Raw genomic sequence first — 20,778 nt, 5'->3', positions numbered from 1 at the left:
TGTGGGGAGAGAAGGGAGCGATTCAGGTGGCAATCCTACAACCGATTTCCTTGGAAGTGACATTCCATTTAAAGCAGTGAGACTTTAGAGTCAAGGCGTTCAGGATCGAGCTATAAATTGGGGCTGGGGGGGGGGGATCGTTGCCTGGGTAAGGTGGACGAATCGTGGGCTTGGGCGGCCGAGAGGGGCATCTGAGGTGGGGACGACGTCAGGAGTGGGGAGAGGGAGATCGCATCGGCTCTAGGACCGCTCGGAGCGCTCAGGTCTGGAGGTGGTATAAGGTTTGCAATCTCTCTACTTGCTGGCAGTTGCAGGAGAAGATTGCTTTTAAGTGCGACGGCTGTGCCACCCCTCTGCGCCTCCCGCTCGCTCGCCCTCCCCCATTCATCGCGCCCTGCCCTCAAGTTTGCCAGCTTGTTTTCGCCACTGCAGCGGCCGGGGCGAGCGCCGAGGAGCCGCCGCTGCGGCCGCTGCCCAAGCAGAATTCGCAAGCCGGCGGAAGGCGGGCGGGCGGGCGGGGCGCATGCATATTTCATCCGATGGACTTTTCCCGGTGTCTCGCCGTCGACGCTTATGTGCAGTGACATTTCTGGCGGGAGCGCCGCGACGCGCCCCGGCAGGAGAAGGACGATCGCGGCGGCGGCGGCGCCAGGGCTAATTGCGGTGATTGATGCCCGTTCCGCGCCCCTTCCACGCCGGCGATCGGAAATAAAATGAAACCTGGGGGGGTCCCGGAGCAGCCGCCGCCGCCCCGTCACCACCAGCAGCCGCGGGAGCAGCCGCGCCACCTCGAGCCGCCGCGGCCGGCGGGCACCCAGCGAGCGCTCCGCGCCTCCTCTCCAAAAGTTTGACGCCCAGCCGGGAAGGGCGAAGGCGGGGCTGGAGCGGGACGGCGCGCGGGGGACCACCTTGGGCCTCCGAGCCCCCCCCTTCCCTCCGCCGCCACCTCGGATTCCTGCCTCGGCTCCCCGCCCCGTCCTTGGCCAAGCAGCCGGGCTGAGCTCCAAAGGGGGCAGCGCCAGAGGAGTGGCTAATCCCCCCCGGGCGCGCGAAGGGGGAGCGCGGATCGTCCGCCCGAGCTCGGTGGGGCTCGTCCGCCTTCTCCGCCTCGCCTCGCCTCGCCTCGCCCGCTCGAGTCTCTTGGCGTGAGCGGCAACTTTGTTCGCTGGCCGCGTGCGTGCGGGGCGAGAGGCGGATTGGGGGCGGCGCGCTGGAGGGGCGGCCGAAGCAGCCGCCGGTTTCCCCCCAGGCGTCCCCGCTGGCGGAGGGGGCGTGTGCGCACCGGACTGAAGTTACTGCTCCCGCCGAGAGTCCCAAGCGAAGGCGGCGGCTGCTTCCTTGGACTCTCCTCTCCCTCTAACGCACAGCGATCGCCCTGTACGGTGAGTAAGCTAACCGCGCTCCTCTGGAAGATCCCCTTGCCCGCCCGCCCGCCGGAGCTGGGCGACTCGCTAGCAGAGAGGCGGCAAACTTTCCGAATAGGGGCCCCCCACTTTCTCTCTCTCTCTCTCTCTCTCTGTCTGTCTCTTTCCAAAGCTCAGAGCCGGAAGAATCAGACAAGCTGGAAGCTGCGCTGGGAAACTTAGCCGCCTGCAAACAGACCCACGAAATCCCATCGGAGGTTGGGACTTCTTTTCCATCTCCCTGGCCGGCCTCCTTCCTCCTCTTCCTCCCCCCCCCCCCGACCCCGCGCCGTAAATGGCAAGGTGAAGTGGACCTGTTTGCGGGATCCGGCTGCGCAACCGGGTGGAGGGATGGAAAGGTGATCATCCCACTAGATGCACCGTTGTGGCTTGCTGAGATCTGCTCAAAATTCAAAGGGCGGTGGGGGGAAAGAAAGCAGCATCTGGCTTGGGTTTGCTGTGTGTGTGTGTGTGTGTGTGTGTGTGTCGTTCGCAATCTATTGCAAACTCATATAAATCTATTTTGGCATCTCGACTCTCATCGGTACTTTTATGAGTGGTAGCATCTTCGGATATGTCTATGGATATCTCCGCAGCAAGCAGAGGTATTGTGATTTTATTGCATTTCCTCCCCCCCCCCCCTTCGCAGTAACCAATTAAGAGATTTTTAGAAGAGGAAAAGAAGGAAATCAAACTTAGATACAAATAGAAACTGCGCCCTCTACTGTTCATCTGGGCTCTTCCACTGGGAAGGCAAATCCGATTTGCGATCCTGTTACCCTTGCAAGAAGAAGGAAATGTGCTAGCGGGGATTTCAAAGGCTTTATTTGCAGGAGCTGGCAAATGACCTGCTATTAGAGCAGACGGGATATTTTTAATGGGAGAAACAGGCATCTTTTCTTCCAAGGCAATGAAGCTGTAGATGAACTAGCTGGCAGCCTATCCCCTCGATGCATTGTTCTCCTCCTGGAGTGTCCGTAGCTGTGGAGCATCTGATTCAATTCTGGTTCATCTGGAAACCATGGGTCGGTTACCTCCCTGAGATGGACAGCCCTTTGAATAGCGTAGCACTTTGTTTTACACTCATATGATGACAGCACTGGATTTAAAGAAGAGAGAGGTCTCACATTTACCAACAATAAAAAGGATGACCCTCTGCCAAAAATGTTAAAAAGAATGGCAGGAGATAAGCACAGCTGTTTGCCAAGCAAGGGAACAAATTGAAAAACCTTGCGCAGAACTGAGCCGGAGCTGCTAAAAGTGCGTCATTCTTCCTGAATCTTGAATAGCCTTCCGTTACACGAATAAAGATTTTTCTGCAGGGGGGGAAATCTGATACAAAATACAGTAACAAAAGACTGGGATGCATGGTGTTACCCCAGTTCATTCATATATGAAATGACTTTCTCTCAGTCGGACAGATATAAAGGGACAAAAATGAGTTCATCCCCCCGCTAACAAAAGCATCAGATCATAGTGAACCATGATGAAAAGGTGTATTCAACACCCTTAAAGTTTGTATACCTGGCTTTGTATACATTGTCTTAAAGGAAACGGTACTGGCCTTAGATTGAGTGGTACTAGACTTTCCATATTAGGCTTTCTTTCTTCATTTGCTCATCTTTCTATTTTTGAAGTATATGAAAATAGGGAAGTGAATGAGTAAATGGTGCAGATCATGGGGCAACTAACAAATATGATTTTGTTTCCTTCCTTGGGGATCTGTTTGAAAACAGATGCTATATCCCTTTACCTGTGAGTAAGCCATTGAACTCAGTGGGGCTTACTTCTGAGTAGACATGCTGAGGATTGCACTGTCAAATGTGTCTTACAGTTACTCAAGAAATAAGTTCCTGGAAATAGGTCATTTATAGCACTAGATAAATACAGCCCATATACTTCCATCTGAATAAGAGTTTTAAGGAACTCAACCGCTTGCTGTTTTACCTTTTGTGAAACTAGCTTTCTTGTTAATGTATCATTTGAACCTTTTTGGATCCTGTCTGAAATATTTCAGCAGCATAATTCATGATCAGAGATTGGTGGTCATTCCATGGTCCCTAGTCACACCAAAATCACACCCAGAAATATCATCAGATTCATGATTCAAGCTGCAGAAATTTGTTTACAAAACTAGGGTGGTGGGGTTTTTTTTTTTTAGCTTCTCAACAGTCCATTCTTTGCAGAAATTTAATAGACCATAAGTATCGAAATTCAGCAGGAAATTGTTCAGGAATGACATAGGAAACAATCCTGTGCAGAGAGTTACTCATGGGTAAGCCTGTTGAGTTGAGTGGGGCTTACATGCATGCACAGGAATGCTGCCAGAGTTTCTGGTTGGTTTCCAGCAACTTTCCTTATATTGTGCAGGGGCCAATTCTTTGCCTAAGCATCTGAATGGTAATTTCAGTGCTGCGGCTAACAGTTGCAAGAGAAATACATTTCTATAAAAATGACTTAAAGGAGGAGAGATGCATTGTCAAGTTATGGGGGCTATTACAGTATGTGCTCCTAACACTTCCTGATAATATTGCCTTCAAATGAAAGCATGTGATTAATTTTTACTCTGTTTTGAATACTGGTGATCTTGAGCAAGTTGCAACAGTCCTGTACTATGTTCTCCATATAATGCTGTAAGAGAAAGAAACCTGAAGCATTCTATAATGGTTCTTAGGCTGTTTTAGAACTCCTGTTTTTAATGATAAATCTTCACTGTCTTTCCCTCCATTGCTACAGGTTAGAATCCCAGTATCCCCCGTACCTTCCTGCGACGAAACTGTCTGCGCCTCTCTATAGTTTGAATGGTTAAAATTACATGTTTTTGTTGGACTCTTCACCATCAAAACCCTCTTGGAGTTTTTTTTCCCCTCTCTCTTTCCCCGGAGTGGATTTTACCAGTGTTCAAACCGGAGGACATAAAGTATATACCCCATTATTCATATGGTCCTATTTTTGCTTGTTCAGCAAACTGATTTAGCATTTATGAAAAGCAGTGGGTTGGTGTTAAATGCAGAGATTTCACATAGATCAGGTTTCCAGAGTGGCAGGGCTCAGTGAAAAATTGGCATTTACCGCCTTTGATCCACATCCAAGGAAATAAAGTATAAACCTCATTACGTATGTGCTCCTGTTTAGCTTGGGAAGTTGACTGAATTTAGCACATATGTGTGTGTGTGTATATGTGTGTGTGTGTATGTGTGTGTGTGTATATATATATATATATATATATATATAAATAAATAGTAGGTTGGTTTTAAATGCTGAGACTTCGTATATCCTAGCAGTTCTGATTTCTTGAGTGTTGGGGGCAAAGTGCAAAATGGGGTTTATAGTTGCACATTCTGGATTGTGTTTATGACAATATTGAATCCTTTTAAGAAAACACAACCAAAATATGCTGTGACGCCTTTATAAAGAAAATCTGTTGAGAAGAGCATAAAATACATTTCTTAAATTACCATTCCCCAATCTGCTTTATGGATTCTAGTCATTATCAAAAGTGTGTGTGTGTGTGTATACATATAAAATAAAGGCAAAAGGTTAGCATTTGGGGTTTTATTTTTAAAATTGTCTACGAGTAGGTCTACGAGTAGAGGCAATCCTCACCTGAAGGGTTCTCCTGACTGAACACCCCATCAGCTTCCTGGTGACAATTTTTTATAATGAGAAGATGATCCTTGTGAGTGTGGGAGGAGGATGCTGTTCCCAGTGGCCAAACCCACTACAAGAAGCTGCATTAACTAGCAACTGCTAATATGAAATGACAGTTGTCTTTTTCTCATAATTAATTACACATTCTGGGGATCAGATTTGGTATGCGTTATAATGAATATCAAGTGTGAGGCTAGACAGCAGTCATCTGTATATGCCTAAAAAGAAACTGCTGTTCAGGAAGCCTTTTATATACGTCTTTTTAGAACTTGGTAAAGAAAGGTTAAAAGTGCGTGCATGTGTGTGTGTATGTTTGGGTATAAGCGATGTGCCTACTGCTTTACAAATTGGGTTGTATTTTTGAAAGTCTGCCAAGAAGCCCCAGCAGTTTTGGTCATCAGTGTTTTTGTTCTTTGTCTCCTTGTGGGGAATGCCTGCTGTTTTATTCATATTATGGGAGATAGGGCACATGTGGAATATTCAAGGGTTAAAAAAACCTTAGGGATGATGAGCTATCAGTAACAAAGGACAGCTCCAGCTAGCCATGTGTCAGGGCTGTATTGAATATAGTTAGCATAATCAATTTCCTGCTAGCCCCCACCTCACCCCCGCCCCCCAGTAGGTTGCAGTCACTTTTCCATCAGTCAGTGAAGACGTCAGTTTCTGTATGTGAGATTCCATGGATCAATTCAGTTTAACACAGCAGATTGCATGATCAGATGGTAAGCAGAGTTTATAAAGTGAGAGAAGATTTAAAAAAAGACACCTATTGGTTATCAACACTTTGCCATTAACACTTTGCAGTGATGGATCAAACATGAATGGAGAAAAAAATACTGGGAAAAGACCCTTCCTTACATTCTCTTTATTCTTCAAAGCTCTTTACCACTGCAGATGTTAACATTCAGAAAGTCTGTGAACCTAGGAACACCCAGCTGTAAATTGCACTTGATTGTATTTACTTGGATTGCACTGAAACAATCTTCTGTTCCACTGAAATGTGTTTAGGACCGAAGTGGTAATTTTCAAGTTCATTTGTAGATTGAAAACGTTACTTCATTGTAAACTTGGATTATTAAGATCTGGATCTCATGAGTGACTCTCTCCCAGCCCACAAATACAATATGGGACACATGATGCTGTTACCAAAAACTCAGACAACCCTTAGCATATCATCTTTAGTCAATATCTTCCCCAGTGTCATTGAGAGCTCATTAATAATAAGATACTGCCGACTAGCTAAGCTATGCTGTGTTAGCTCTTGCTAAAGCTTGACATTTTTAATACATTAATAATATGTCTGAAATTTAATGGAAAACCATTAATCACATACTGGACAGGTGCCAGAAATTTAAGCCATAATTGGCTGCTTCTTGTCAAGCATGCCAGTCGCCTGTTCTGGCATCTGTCTGATACTCAAATCACCTGCACAATCGTCTCCGCTTTCCCCTTGTCAGCACACTGACTTCGATCAATGCTATAGTCTATAATTCTATGTAATGACCATCATTATGACTCTAACTTGCTTTAACAAGAATTCATTATACAGGGGAAAGGGTATAGCCTAGTGAACAGAAAGATCATGGCCAATGTTGTGTTTAGTCTCAGTTCTCTGCATTCTTGATTTGTGTCTGTCAATATCATGATGAAAAGAAAGAAAGAAAGAAAAGAAAGAACATCCCCAATTGTTTTAGACATAGGCTGTGTAAATACACACCTGTTTAGGAATAAGTTGTACTGAAAATAATAGGGCTGACTTCCACCATCACATTTTATAGAAACATGGCTATTAATCTCTTCAGTGTTAATTATATGTAGCTTTGCTGATAACCAGACATTTGATAACTTTGTCAAATTACTCAAGAAAGGGAATTACTTCTTTTGGTAAATTCTAAATTATGATTTATTTTAAAAAATTAAATTGAAGTATTCTTTCTAAAATGTGCATTTTGGATGAGATGACAGAAGAAACTGTAAACAGTCTATTTGGAATGACTCCAACATCGAGGCTAAATTACTGAATTAATGCATAAAGTAATTTTTTGATAATTGGATAAGACAAAGCACGTATAAAATGATGAGAGATCTTGGACATGGTGTGATTTTTTTAGAAAGTATATTCAGAGTTTGTTAAAAAATGCTTCTAAGCTTGTGACAAATTTAAATTTGACGTTTCAGTATTGTGCAGCTCACTGCTGAAAGCAAATTCAACTAGCCAGCACACTTTCTAATACAATGCATTGCATGTAACAGCTGTATGATACCATTTTATGAAATGAATATAATAGGAAATTGCACTTGCGTCCATAAGGCAATTATTGTAATTTGCTATGGAAACACAATGCAACCATCTGTTGGCGTTGCATAGCATAGCTACGTTCAGTTTCAAGACGTGCCTTATTTGAATAGAAGGAACTTGTTTACAAAATTGCTTTGAAGACCAGGTTCTCTGTCTTCCTGAAAGTAGGTGCTTTGGAAGGAGCTATACTGCAGATGTCATCAAAATGGTATGCTCTTTATATAAAAGTAGCATCGCAGAAATAATTATATAACTAGCTAAACGATCAAACTCAAAACCAAAACCAGAGGTAAGCAGCCTTATGGAACAGCAGAATGGCTTCCATATGCTTACTTATCAAAACTGATGCGAAACGAAATTCTCACCCATCTGCAATGGACAAATTCAATTGGTTCAGCTATTCTTGCAATGGACAGGATCGTGTTATACCTGTCTGCCATGTAACTGTAAAAGATGAGGAGCCTGTCAGAAAAAAGAGGTGGCAACCCTAATTCAGCACTAACATGGTTGAATACATGTTAGATTCAAACCCAGACTTTTAACAGTTAAGCACGCAGAGCCCTGGGTCTGGATGGACAAATGTGGTTTCTCCCACATTCAAGTATTTTTAATCTCAAGTTCTTTTCATCCCTAATATTACAAAATGAGCAAATTTTGGTAAATTCTCATCAAGAATGTAGTGAAATGAAATTCTCGCTCATCCTTACCCCAACCCTGTTGCTCATATTGTGTCATTCCAGAAAAACAGACTGATGTCTTGAGATGTTTTTGTCTAAGTATTGTTCATAGGATTGTGGCCTAGATCAGGGATGGCCTAACTCTGTACTATCAGGAGCCACACTATTCTCCAGATATTTGACTGTTAGAGAGAGCAATGTGGTTCATTTGTGAATAGCCAGGCTCTGTAATACAGTAGGCACCATCTAGCACTGAAGGCTTTACACTTTTTGAATTCAAGTATAGGACTGTATACACATATGCACTTCTGTACGTTGCATAACAAAAGAGAGATGTCACAATGAAGTGTGGAATATCTTTACTTCCTAGAGCTTGAAAACATTTTTTTATTGTGGGTTACCCTTTTATCGCAAAACTGTGAAGAAAACTGTGGGTTACCCTTTTATCGCAAGTTAACGAACATCTGGTTGAGCACCTGGGAGCAGAAAAAGAAATGGCTTTGAGGGTCGGATTGTGTCTGAGTGCTCTAAGATGGCTATTCCTGGCACATTGATGCCTTGTAAACTTGACAAAGAACTGTGCAAGATTTGGTGGTGGTGGTGGTTTTAAAAAAAGATGTGACTACAGCACAGTATTTGACACCCTGCTCCAGTGAACAGGAGGAGGTTTAAGAGGATGGTTTCTGTAGTGGAAATTGACACATAAGAGGACATTAAAATAATAATAATAAAAAAGAAAATACAGAAAGCCTGTATAAAGGGGAATTATTATTATAAGCGGCAAATGAGCCAACTGTTATCTTTGTCATTAAACACAATTAAACAAAAGAAGCAGAGCTCTTCCAATACTAATGAGAAAAAATCCAAAGAGACAGAAGTGTGCTCATAATATCTCTCTTATTAAGCTAACAAAAGCTGAGACGTATACTAGACATTCTGAGCTCTCCGTGGTCCTCTTTCCAAGAGATGAAAAGCACACACGTTCTTGTCAGTCCTTTGTCACTTGTAATAAAAGATCCACCACATTTGGTAGGTTGGGGTTTATATATCCCCTATTTGGTGATGAAATACGAGAACTGTTTTAAGTACTCATGCTTGCTCTTGGGTTTTGTCAAGATGGAAATAATGTTTTTGAAGCAAACAAACAGAAAAAACCCACCCTAGAACTTACAGAGAACTCTATATATTATATGTCTTTGTTAGAAAGGAGTTAAATCCCTCATGTCAAAATAATTTTGGCGATGAGTGATTCTGGTCATTTGTTCATCCCAGCAAAGCACCTCCAGTAAAGGTTATCCATATTATTCCAATTTACCTTCTGTTGTATCAAGGCTCTTGAAATGTCAACATATCATATATTTTCTAATGCATTGATCCTTGGACAATAACTCTTACTTTTGTTGTTTCTAAAAGGGTGCTGGTGCCAGAAGAAAAGGATGATTGATGGCAGACAGGCTGTAGACACTCATCGTTGTGCTCCACCAACTGATTTATCAGTTTGGCTGGCCATTCCTCATGAGTCGGAAAAGGGGAGGATCATTGAGGATTATTGACAGCACGGCTGAGGACTGGCAACATTGTTAAATTATCATCAGCATTTGGACATTATTTACATATGCGATTAAAAAAAAACCCCTGATACACAGTAGAAGGCGAGATTGCTTTGAACCACATCTCTTTGACATGCCAGGCTTCCACCAAAGTTTCCACCGTTAACAACCACTGCAATCTAACGCTTCTCCTCTCTTCTGGAACACGTTTTACAATAACGTCAGCTCCCCGGTGTACATATATGTATAATATAGACTGCACTTAGATCTCTACAGTTGTAGCCAACAAGGCACCTGTAAAGGATATAGAGATGTATTTGTCAAGATTCTTGTCGCTCCATGCCCTTTGGGTTACCGTGTCTTCGGTGATACAGCACTATCCTTCAGTGTGGGGACATTATGATGTGTGTAAAACCCAGATTTACACAGATGAAGGGAAGTTTTGGGATTACACAGCCTGTCAGCCAGAAGCCATAGATATGATGAAATATGTGAAAGTAAACCTGGATCCACCTAATATAACATGTGGAAATCCACCGGAGACCTTCTGCGGAACGGTAAGGCAAAAAACACTGAATGCTATACTATGGCATAGGTAAAGTGCAGATCCCTCAGCAAGAGAAAGTGAATATCCTTAGCTTCAGTCTTGTGGATCAAGGCCAAGGTTTTAAGCTTAGGAAGCTGCATGACATTATATACTGTAGGTCTGAAAAGCTTCTTGCAGATAGGTCGTATCAAAGCTTTTTAAACTGAAGAGTGGATATAAGTAGTCTTTGAATGATGTTTCGGTACGGTTGAAATCAATGGCAAAACTTTTACTGCTTTATTTATATCAAGGATGCATCCTTTCACAAATGCAGCATTTGGGGTGGATATTTGTCTGGGTTCAACTCTGCATTTGGCTCAAAACACAAAAGAGGTTGATAGATTTGATTTGTGTTCTGGATTGTCGGCCTCATAAGGTGCTACATAAATGGCCCTTGAATCCTATACTGTGCCATACAACTTTTCTCATACAGATAATAGATTCTGCGAAATACACATTTTGTAGGAAGATATTCCAGCGCCTCTGCCTGTCTAACAATCGTATTTTTCAGAGCTGCTTTCAGAGTAACATTTAGTTTTCTTTTTGAAGGCATTCAATACATGCTCTTGCAAGTGCTGTTTTTTCTTTATTTCCTGTAACTGAATGAATCCAGAGTAGGTCCTCTTAAGTTCAAGAGTGACATGTGTACATCTCTGGTATGAGATGTACTACTGATGATGTAAATAACCCATTGATGATGTAAAATAGCAGTGAGGCCTATGACATGATATCTCAGCAATTCATCTGGTTTCATGGATAACATCAAAATATTTGATGGAAGCATTGCCTTAAAGCAGGGGTGTCAGTGCCATGCCGAAAATTTCTCCCAGATTTTTTTTTACCATTCTCATTCAATTTGACAGAAGAGAAATTGCTTTCAAAAAGAAATTCAATGGTGAAGAAATTTCTGAGAAATTCTCCTGGGTTGGGTTTGGGTTTCTTGGGCTTCCCTTACTTAGGAGGTGGCCGAGGAGTGAGCACAAGTGCCCTGTTTTCCATTGTACAATCATCTCTCTGGCTGCCTGTAGCCTCCTCAGCTTCCTACACTTCAATTAAAGCCCAGTTTCAAGCACCATGAGGTAATTCCTCCCGCAGGGCTTTTTCAGATCAGGACATGCAGGCAGCCCGGGAGGCTAGCTGTGATTAGGTAAGCTCAAAAACACCACAAAAATAAATTATAAAACATCCTTAAAGAGGTAGGACAGTGGAAGCATCTTTCATGGGGGGAGAAAGCTTCCAGGAAATTGAAGGACAGATTGTGGCAGAGCACTAGCTCCACCTCATCCCTGGAGCTGGACACAAAACTGCATTGCAGTGGATGCAAACTGGAGGCCTGCCTGCCAAGACAGTTGATGCTGTTGCAGCACAAAAGCACCCCAAACCCTGCCCCAAAAAGAAAGAAGCTGTGCTATGAGCCCTGCCAGTGGGGAGCCTTACCTGGGAGAAACACTGGAGAATTTCTCCTCCTCTTGGAGAAATTCAGTGAAATTCTCTCCCACATTTCTCTGCCCACAAGTGAGGTGGAGAATTTCAAGAGGCCACTTGTGCACAGCTCTAGAGTCAAATGTGTTTTTTTTTTGTGAGGGCTGTATTCATTTTCAGAGAGACTCGCAGGGGCCGCATTCCAGTGGTGTGTGTGGCCAAAAGCAAAAAGGGTGGAGCCAAGAATGCCACCATAGCTTAAAGCTTGTACTTCCAGTAACTTAACCTTAGGAGAAGCACTTCGATCTTTAAAATGGAGAAGAAAAAGATGCGAAAGCTGGGAAGCCACCCAAAACTTGGCAATTGAAGAAAGGGGGCGTGGCTAGGGAAGGGACGTGGCCACCGCTGAACCAGAGGGCTGGATTGGGGCCCCAGGATTCGCCCCCAGGCAGGCCGGATTTGGCCTGAGGTTTAACACTCCTGCCTTAAAGACTCAGAAACAAGAAGACAAGGAAAAAAAAGAAACACTCTTTTTTCATTCAGCTGTCACCATTTCTAAGCTTGTTCCACAATTTAGGTGCAGTGAACACTTCAGCTGTGGCTTAGCATCTGTCATGCTCATGCAAATGAGTATGTACCCTTATACACCCCCTGCATCTGTAGTATTGACATCAGCCACAAGCATTCATCTTGGAAATGTGTTTGTAGGTACACCTTGGTGTTGTGCACTTCTGGGTTAAACCTGTGTACCAGGTTTACCAAGACGAAACTGGAAGTAAGAGGCAGAATATACAACAAAATGGCATCAGAGACTCATTACTTGCTCACAACATGTTGAATATGTACATTCTGTCTCAACCTATACACATATGCTGACACTGGAGTAGCCCACTTAGCCCCACTGATATGAATAAGCTCTGCAAGAGTGCTACTGTATACAGCTCTCATTAGTTTCATTTGGATTTGTGCAGGTGAACCTCCCAGTGGATTGTGTTCATAATTCTTGTAAAAGAATATTGCGGATCTGTGATATACAGTGCCTGGATCATAACATATGATGTTGAAATAAGAAGGGAGCTTTTCAAATAGAGCTCTTTCTGTTACATGGCTGGGATCTGCATGTTTGGAGAAACTAGTTTTGCACCCAAAAAGTCCCAGGTTCTATCCCTGGCATCTCCAAGAAGGTCTGAGGAAGATTCCTATCTGAAAACCTCAAGAATCTTTGCCAGTTAATATAGACAATACCGAGCAAGATGGACTAACTCGGTATGTGGCAGCTTCTTATGTACTGTTTGCTTTGGCGGAGTGCAATATGATCTAATTTCAGGAAGATTTCATACTTGCACTTCTAGAAATATCTTCAGATTGATGATGGAAGATGAGCACTGAAGCTTTTTCAAGATTGATTCACATTTAGTGTGCTTCAAATCACAGTAGATTAGACAGTTAGCTTACATATGACAGATCTCTGCCTTTATGAGTGATTTCCCTGCCCCCGCCCCCTTTAGAATATACTTGGCAAGTTGGCAACTGACTGGACTGCTGACAGATCCGATTCTTTGTCAGATCTCTAGTACCCGAGGCTTCAAAGAGCAGAAACATATCGTGCAGCCTGCAATCCAGTCATAGGAATGAACTGCTACGTAATACCAAATATACCAAGATCATCGGCAACCCTCTTATTCTCACAGTTGCCTGTTCAAATGTTGATGCAACTGCTGTAGAGCAAGCAGGTTATGTGAACTGTGGCCTTGGGTTGCTATTTGGTTTATACATGTGTATTAGGAAGATACCGGAGGAATGCGTTAATCAAAGACTACAAATTAGCCTGAAAGGATGGAGGATGGCTCAGACAGAGCAAAGGGGAGATGGTCCCTATCCCGTAGGCTGTCTAGAAAAAACAGCATACGTGACGCAGAAGCATAATTGTATATGTGGCATGACAGCCTCAGGCTGGATAGCATCCCTCCTCTTCTCATGCTTCCTCACTACATTAGTGATTTTACCTTGGTTGGTGTAGAGCAGGGGTGTCAAACCTCAGGCCCGTAGGCCAAATCTGGCCTGCCTGGGGTCCCAGTCCGGCCCTCCAGGATTCCCCAGAAGGCTATGCCCCCCAGCACTGACCTAACCCCTTTCCCTGTGAGTTGTTCGATGGTTTCGCAGGTTTTGCACATCTCTTTCCCACTCTAAAAGGTTGAAATGTCTCTCGAATGCTTAGTTGTTTTGCAGTAAGAACTTGAAGCTAAAATATGTTGGTATTATGGCCCTGCCCCTTTCACCTTTGGCTCCACCCACCACTGGAATGTGGCCCCTGAGAGCGTCTCTGCAATTGAATTCAGCTCTCGGGCTGAAAGAGTTTTGACACCCCTGCTCTGAAGTTTCCAGGAGACTGAAATAGAAGGTAGGGAAATGATTCGGAGAAGAGTGACATGGGCACAGAGAGGCAACTTGCATGCAGTCCACCAATCAACCTGCTGACTGTCTGCCAACATAGAAAGCCAGAGGTTTCTTGGGCACAGTCCTGTCCCAGTTCCAACAAAGAAACTCCAGGAGACAATCTGTTCAATCACAAATGTTGTTCTGCAGATGCAAATACATGTAGGTCTGCCCTGAGGATTATCACCCAGCCCCATGACTGGATCTCTCTAGCTGAGACTTCTGTCTGCTTTTCAGACGACAGGCAAAAGTTGCAAAGAAACAGTTAATTATATGTTTATATTTGTGTGTTTTTAGCTCATGAGTACAGATAAATGCTCATAGCCAGATATGGAGGATATCTGCTTTGGTGTCTTGTCAGTTAGGATATTTAAGGAAGTATGTGTCAGGGATGAGTCCAAGCCCCTTGAGATGTCTAACAGCTCCAATTCTGAATCAGACTTTGGAACAGCTGGATCAGAGCCCGGGGGAGGAACCTTCCCTAGAGCCCCAAGATGCCGGGAGAGATTTTTCCAAAGCCCTTGACAAACAGATTGCCCAGGCTGAGTTGCTGCCTCCTTTTTCCACCATGACAACTCAAGTTTCTGAGGAGGAGGAGGAAGAGGAACGTGACTTGAGAGACGCTAGGGCGCATCGCAAAGCAAAGCAGGAAAAGTGAGGGACAGGGCTTAGATGCTCTGCCAGAAGCCAACGTAGGAGGGAGCCACTCAAAGGGAGGGCAAAGCAAGTTTGGCCATGAGGTTCACAGGCAGTCTGTCAGCAACTTCACTACCCTCTGATTCATCTTCCCTGATTAGAGATCACAGATTAGTTGGTTAGGGCCTGGGGTAGTCTGAGAGCTTCCTTGAATCTGCATTTGTAGAAAGGCTAGTCTTTAGAAAAATGAAGTTGTAATAGCCTTAAGTTTTGACTCTCTGTGGTGTGGATTGTGAAGTGGGAGGACGATCTGTTCCCAACAACATGAATAGAAGTCTTGAAACAAAATGAGTGAGAGAGGCTGGATCTCATACTCATTCATCCCTTTAAATCCCTAAATAGTTTAGAACCAGGATACTGGAAGGACCTTCTTCTCCAGTATGAACCTGCCCACCTATTGAGATCATCTTCGGAGTTCCTCTTGTATGTTCCCTGAGATATGTTTAGATGGGATAAGGGAGAGGCCCTTTCCCATGGCTATACTAGGCTCTGGAACTCCACTCCATGGGATGCCCATCCCACCTTCTGATTAACGACCATCAGGAAGTTGGTGAAGACCTTCTTCCTCAGGAAGACCGTCAGTATGCAAGTTTAATTTGCTGTTTTAATCAATCACTTATTGTGGAATATTGTAAACATTTTGATTGCTGTTACGTTGTGGCATTCTTCTGCTCTTTTGTGTTTTTATGTTATGCTGTAAATTGGAAGAATGATTTTAATTGTTAAATTATTGACTTGTTGTAAGCTGCCTAGGGAGATAAGGCAGGGTATAAATGTTTCAAAATAAGTACTTATGCCATTTGCAGTCAGAGGGATTTCTGTGGTTCCTCTTCTGAACACAGCCTCTGAATATTTCTGAACACAACCTATCTTGTAGCAGAAGGAGCTACAGCCTACAAAACAAAACCGGCATGCAATATTACTTTTATATACTGAAGAGACTCTTTGGGTCCTAGAGCCTGATTATTACTCCCTCTAATAGCAAAGTCCTGTGGTGCGTGCCAACAGAATTGGAGGCAAAATGAGGCCACTGAGAAACAAAAGGGAGGTATAAGACAGAGAATCCCAAGGTTTGCATGAGTAAGAAATCTTTTTAAAAAAGCATATGGGCACAAAACAAACAACCTAAATAGTCATGGCATGTTATCTGTTGGAAAGGAAAATCAGGGGGAGGGGTGGGGTGTCCTCTTACACTGTATAGTCTCGTAAAGTAAGACGTACCTGACTGGCTGGAATCCCATACAGGAACACCCCTGTTAGGCAGTGAAAACAGACTGCAACATTTTGTTGCAGGTCACATTATCTGTACGGTATTGTTGCGAAAAGAATGCCTCTGACACTGATCAACGGAACTGAGGATGGCTTGGTTGTACAGGGAACTAAACATTTCTTAATCTGGCTTCTGTGAGAGAAGGGATGAGCAGTTCTTCCCCTTTCAATTTTGCTGTTATTCTGTTCTCTTGTGAGTTTAATTTGGAGGAAATCTAAAATTAATTTTGAAATCGCTGCTTGCATATTTTGCTGTAGGTTTCAAATTGCTGGATCCTCCCCCCCCCCCCCCCCATAACAAGTTTCCAGTAAGGAAGAGTGCATATACATTTTCCTTAGAACACTGGGCAAAAAAGATCAGTTATTTAACAGCTATTCACTGCTATTTAATCAATGCTGCTGTTATTTGATCAATATACACTTGCGCACATCTGCATCAATTGAATCATATAACAGAAAGGAATCTTGATGTCCTTGTATAATTGAATCAAGGTTCCTTTTTCTCCAGTGTTTTGGTCAATGCACCTCTGGGCTTAATGTGCATTGGTAATCTGTAAGGGTGGGGCAGAAGATGCAAACTGAAAGCAAGAGCAAGCTGCACATGCACAGAGGTCTGATAAAGTACAAAACAGAAGGTGCTACTCCGCAAACGAGATCAGCTAATTCAAAATCCCCGAAATCCAAGGCAGAAGTTGGATGGGGAGAATCTTGGGGGCTATAGCTATGTGATATATTTTGATATAGGAATAGGCAACCTGGTGCTTTTCAGTTGTTTTGGACGACACCTCCCATAATGCCTGACTATTGGCCATGCTGGCTGGGGCTGATGGGAGCTGTAGTCCAAACCTGTAGTCTACCAGGTTGTCTATCCCCACTTTAATATTTGTGCTTGTGTTTTTGTTCATTTCTTTCCAGTGCCTTGGGTGGCCAGTGGTCCAAAGTGTATGTTGTTAGATTGAAATGACTGGGGAGGTGGTAGTAGTATGCAGCGCAGGAGACAGAAGGAAGTAGAAGTGCCCTGGGACTAGTCCCAGGGCATAGTCTGAAGGCACATGAGGCAGCCACCTTGCTGAAGCTAAGCGGGTTTGGGTCTGGTCAGTGCTTGGAGGGGAGACCACCTGGGGACCACATGTAGCCACCTTGAGTTCCATGATGGAAGAAAGGTCGGATATAAAAGAAATAAAGAAATAAGAAGTGTTACCTGTAAGTAGCCAGTGTTTACTTGGGTTTTTGAAGACAGAAATAGCAGCAACGCAAAAGAGAAGATTTGTTCTTAGGACTTAGGCAGACCTGGCTGACACAGCCCAGTGCAACATCTGAGTGGCTTAAAAATGGTAACATTATCCTGGAATTATCTGCAGCCAATTTTTTTTCCTCCTCCTGGAGAGGTTATGCAGAAGGCTTGAAGGAGCCTACAGACGGAGGAAGCTGTGTACGTTTGTACGATTTATGGAGCAGAAGTGCTGATGATAGCGGAAAAGCGAGCCGTTGAGTGCCACTATGGATTTCCTAGCCAATCAAAACTAAATTAAGAAACAAAGATTATTAAAAAGTCTTCTGTGAATGTAATTCTGGCATAATGTTATGAGTTGGACCTTCAGTGTTTTCCTTAGGGGTTTTCAGCATCATTAATACAGCATGCCTTTCATTACAAGGAGGCACACATTGCTAAAAAAAATAGGGAAAGAAAAGGCTCTCTGGTGTAGTTAGCAGTGCCATGATTATGTTTACTGAAATAATTAAACCATCGGATTCCATTCGTCAGACTAGTTTGTAAGGCAAAATGCAAAATGAAAATGGGGTTTCATGTGGAAATGCCCTAATAATATATGCATGGATAACTCAGGACAACAAATCAATACAGCACTGCGGCAGCGATATCAAGAGCAAATCTGCTTTGGAAGGTTGCTAGCTGGTAATTTATCATGAAGGGGGAAATAACCAATTCAGATTGTATAGCTCCAGTTTTCCTTATGAAACCCCTTAAAGCTATGAGCTTTTCTCCTTCCTTCCTTCCTTCCATGATGAAAACTGATTTTGGTGAATAGCTTTTAATTTTTTTTTCATTTTTTAATGAATGAAGGTTATTCGACCTCTTAGCATTATATTAGCTTCAGTTGTGGCTGGTTTTATTGGGGTTGTATTTTGATGTTCCCGGTTTTACAGAGCCTCCTTGATTTGGGGAAGCAGCATAGGAATGAATAAAATAGCGCTGTTTTAATAGCGCTGGTTCTCACACTTGGCAACCTGTGGCTCATAGGAGCTGCATATGCTTCCTACCATGGATATGAGGTAAGATGTGATGTGGGTAGAACACAAATGCACCTCATTAGCATGATCTTAATTTCCATTTTAGAGGGAAAGGTAGGATTGATTCAGCCCACACACAAGGCCTGTTCCACTGTTTGGTACTTGTTGGTGCTGAACTTGTGAAGAGGCCACTGGGAATGCATGGCACTAGTCCCACCCCCTCAACACCACTAGGAATGCTGGTCATGCCACAGCCTATGCGTGATTGGCATCAGTCTGCAGTGGGTCACTTCTGCAAGTGTAGGATTTCCTCCACAGGAGCAGAAACTCTGGGCAATCAGGGTTTCCATCCCTGTGAAGGAAATCCTAGTCTGAGACTGATCACACATTGGCTGAGGGCAAGGGACATGGTTGGCATGCGCAGCTGTGGGTTTTGAGCACCTAAGTAGGGCTACAGTTGCATATGAATGTATGAGTTATCCATGGCACATGTGTGACATTGTACATGGGATGGCAGGCGCTCACATAGATGACCCCACTGCCTCCTTCAGAAACAGAAGATCCCTGCACTGATATGTACGTGAATTCCCTCATGGAGTATTCCCACACTTATCATATCCATTCTTTTTTAAGGTTTATGATTTCAGGCCTTCTTGTGCAATCAGTTTACAGTGCATTATGAAGTACACTTGTTTCCAATTTCTTGCAAGTGTGTACTTCAGGGGACATGCAATCTTCTGTGGCAAATGTGGACTTCTGGATTAGGGCTGTGAAGAATTTACTGTATGTCCACCCCTGCCTTGTCTGTCAGGTGGTCACTTAAGCATCACCAAAAAAGAACACAGATTTGTGTAGAATTGGCTAATGCTAAGCTATAAAGCCAGATGCCAATTTAGAAACACTACCATCACTTAAATAGAACTGCATTACATTCTACCATATTGGAGAAGAAAGTGACCTGCGTGCCTTGTCATTCAGCTGCCCAGGTGCTATATGCGGATAGGTAACTTCAAGGCCCCTCTCTGCCTTCTTGTGGTTCCATATCTTTAACCCTCCCTTGGACTGGACAGCTCTTCAAATAGAGGATGCCTTCAGACAGAGCAGGGGTGCAGAATTTCAGGCCTGGGGGCCAACTCTGCCCCTCCAGGAATTTCCCCCCAACAATTGTAAGAGCATTTTTAAATGGTACCTGCAGCAATCACTTTGACCCTTTTAGGACTCCATAGCTACTACGGAGCAACAAAAAGGTCAAAATTAGTTTGTAAACAAGCTAATTTTAATCCTTTGGGCATCCACAGAAACTCCAGATGCCATTTTTTAATTATTATTTTTTCAGCAGGGGGGCAGCCTGCAGGGGCAGATCTGGGGGGCAAAAATGGTCCCGCAGGCTTCCCAAAGTAGCCACCCCTAGTGCATATAAATGATTTAAATTAAAATAAATCAAGGAAAAGGGAGATCACAAAATACCTCCTTATTTACACAAGGATTTGGCTCCTAACATGTTGATCTGGGCATTTTTATATTAGATATGATTGCTGTATTTTAATTGCTTTAGGGCGCAATCCTGTGGCCGTCTAGTCAGTGGCTAGACAGCCAAAGGATAGGTTGGTTCCCTGAGAACCGATCTCCACCCCCTCCTGTGCCGCCTCGTAGGCAGCGCGGATCGGCCCCACGCTCTGCATTCATAAGAACAGTGCAGAGCAGCAAAAACAGGGCATTCCTGGGGGTGGGGCGGGGTGGGGGGAGGAAGTGGCTTTCCAATGCTTCCTATGCGTTGTCCGGCCTCCGCCTCTCTTGCTCTGACTTCCCGCAGCTAGACAGCCAAAATAGGCTGTAAATGCAGGGCGGCTGAAGCACAGAGGAGAAGATCCCCTCCATGCTGCTCCTGTCCTCCATTGGATAGGCGGTCGCATCCGAGTTCGGAGGCAGCCGCCTATCCCGATAGGAATGCACCCTCCATGTGATAGTATGATTTTATGATTGTTTTATTGGTACTTGTTTTATTAATATTGTAAGCTGCCCTGTGCTCATTTTGGAGGAAGGGCAGGGTATAGGATAAACAAATAAAATAGGGTGCCTGTGATGTAGGCCTTTGTGTGAGGACTCATGTTATATGGTGCTTCCCATGCGACATGGCAAACCAGGGTAGGCTGATGGGGAAGGGGAGAATGGGCTGTGCCATCTGTCTACTGCGCAAAACCTGTTTCAGGAAAACATCTGAACTGGGTCTAATTAGCTGGAAACTGACCTTTTTTGGAAGTCTGCTCCAAAGAGTTAAGGCTGCAGTCCTCCAATAGTTCTTGAAGACAGAACCTGGGATTGAAAGAAATACTTAGGCATGCTAGCACTTCTTCTTTTTAGAACAGCAGACCACTGTGTCATACCACAAAATGATCTTCAATCTTTCTGTTTTCAGTATTGGTTTGCCCTACGGCAGGGGAAGTCGCTATTTGTGAACCACAAATTCCCCCTGGGGGCTGGAACTAGTTTCAAGAGTGTTTGGGTCCTGGCCAATGTGGTAGTCTCAATGAAACATTTC

At 43.9% G+C, this 20,778-nt stretch overlaps 1 protein-coding gene across 3 annotated transcripts in view; it reads left to right on the top strand.

Moving 5' to 3' along the window:
• The first annotated feature begins 303 nt into the window (after positions 1-303).
• NTNG1 (netrin G1) overlaps positions 304-20,778 on the top strand; it is a 334,691-nt gene continuing 314,216 nt past the window's right edge. For 2 of the 3 annotated variants that reach the window (XM_084851617.1, XM_084851616.1), the window contains exons 1-2: positions 313-1,382; positions 9,444-10,137. In XM_084851617.1, coding sequence (XP_084707743.1) covers positions 9,892-10,137 — 246 coding nt within the window. In that variant the 5' untranslated portion in view covers positions 313-1,382; positions 9,444-9,891. Of the gene's footprint in view, positions 1,383-9,443; positions 10,138-20,778 lie in introns of all 3 variants that reach the window. The other variant, XM_084851615.1, reaches the window with a different exon arrangement.

This window comes from Heloderma suspectum, chromosome 4 (assembly GCF_057233095.1).
Source record: "Heloderma suspectum isolate Gila_16-S chromosome 4, 16-S_ref, whole genome shotgun sequence".
Taxonomy (NCBI): domain Eukaryota; kingdom Metazoa; phylum Chordata; class Lepidosauria; order Squamata; family Helodermatidae; genus Heloderma; species Heloderma suspectum.
This window is presented reverse-complemented; position numbering and strand designations above follow the sequence as displayed.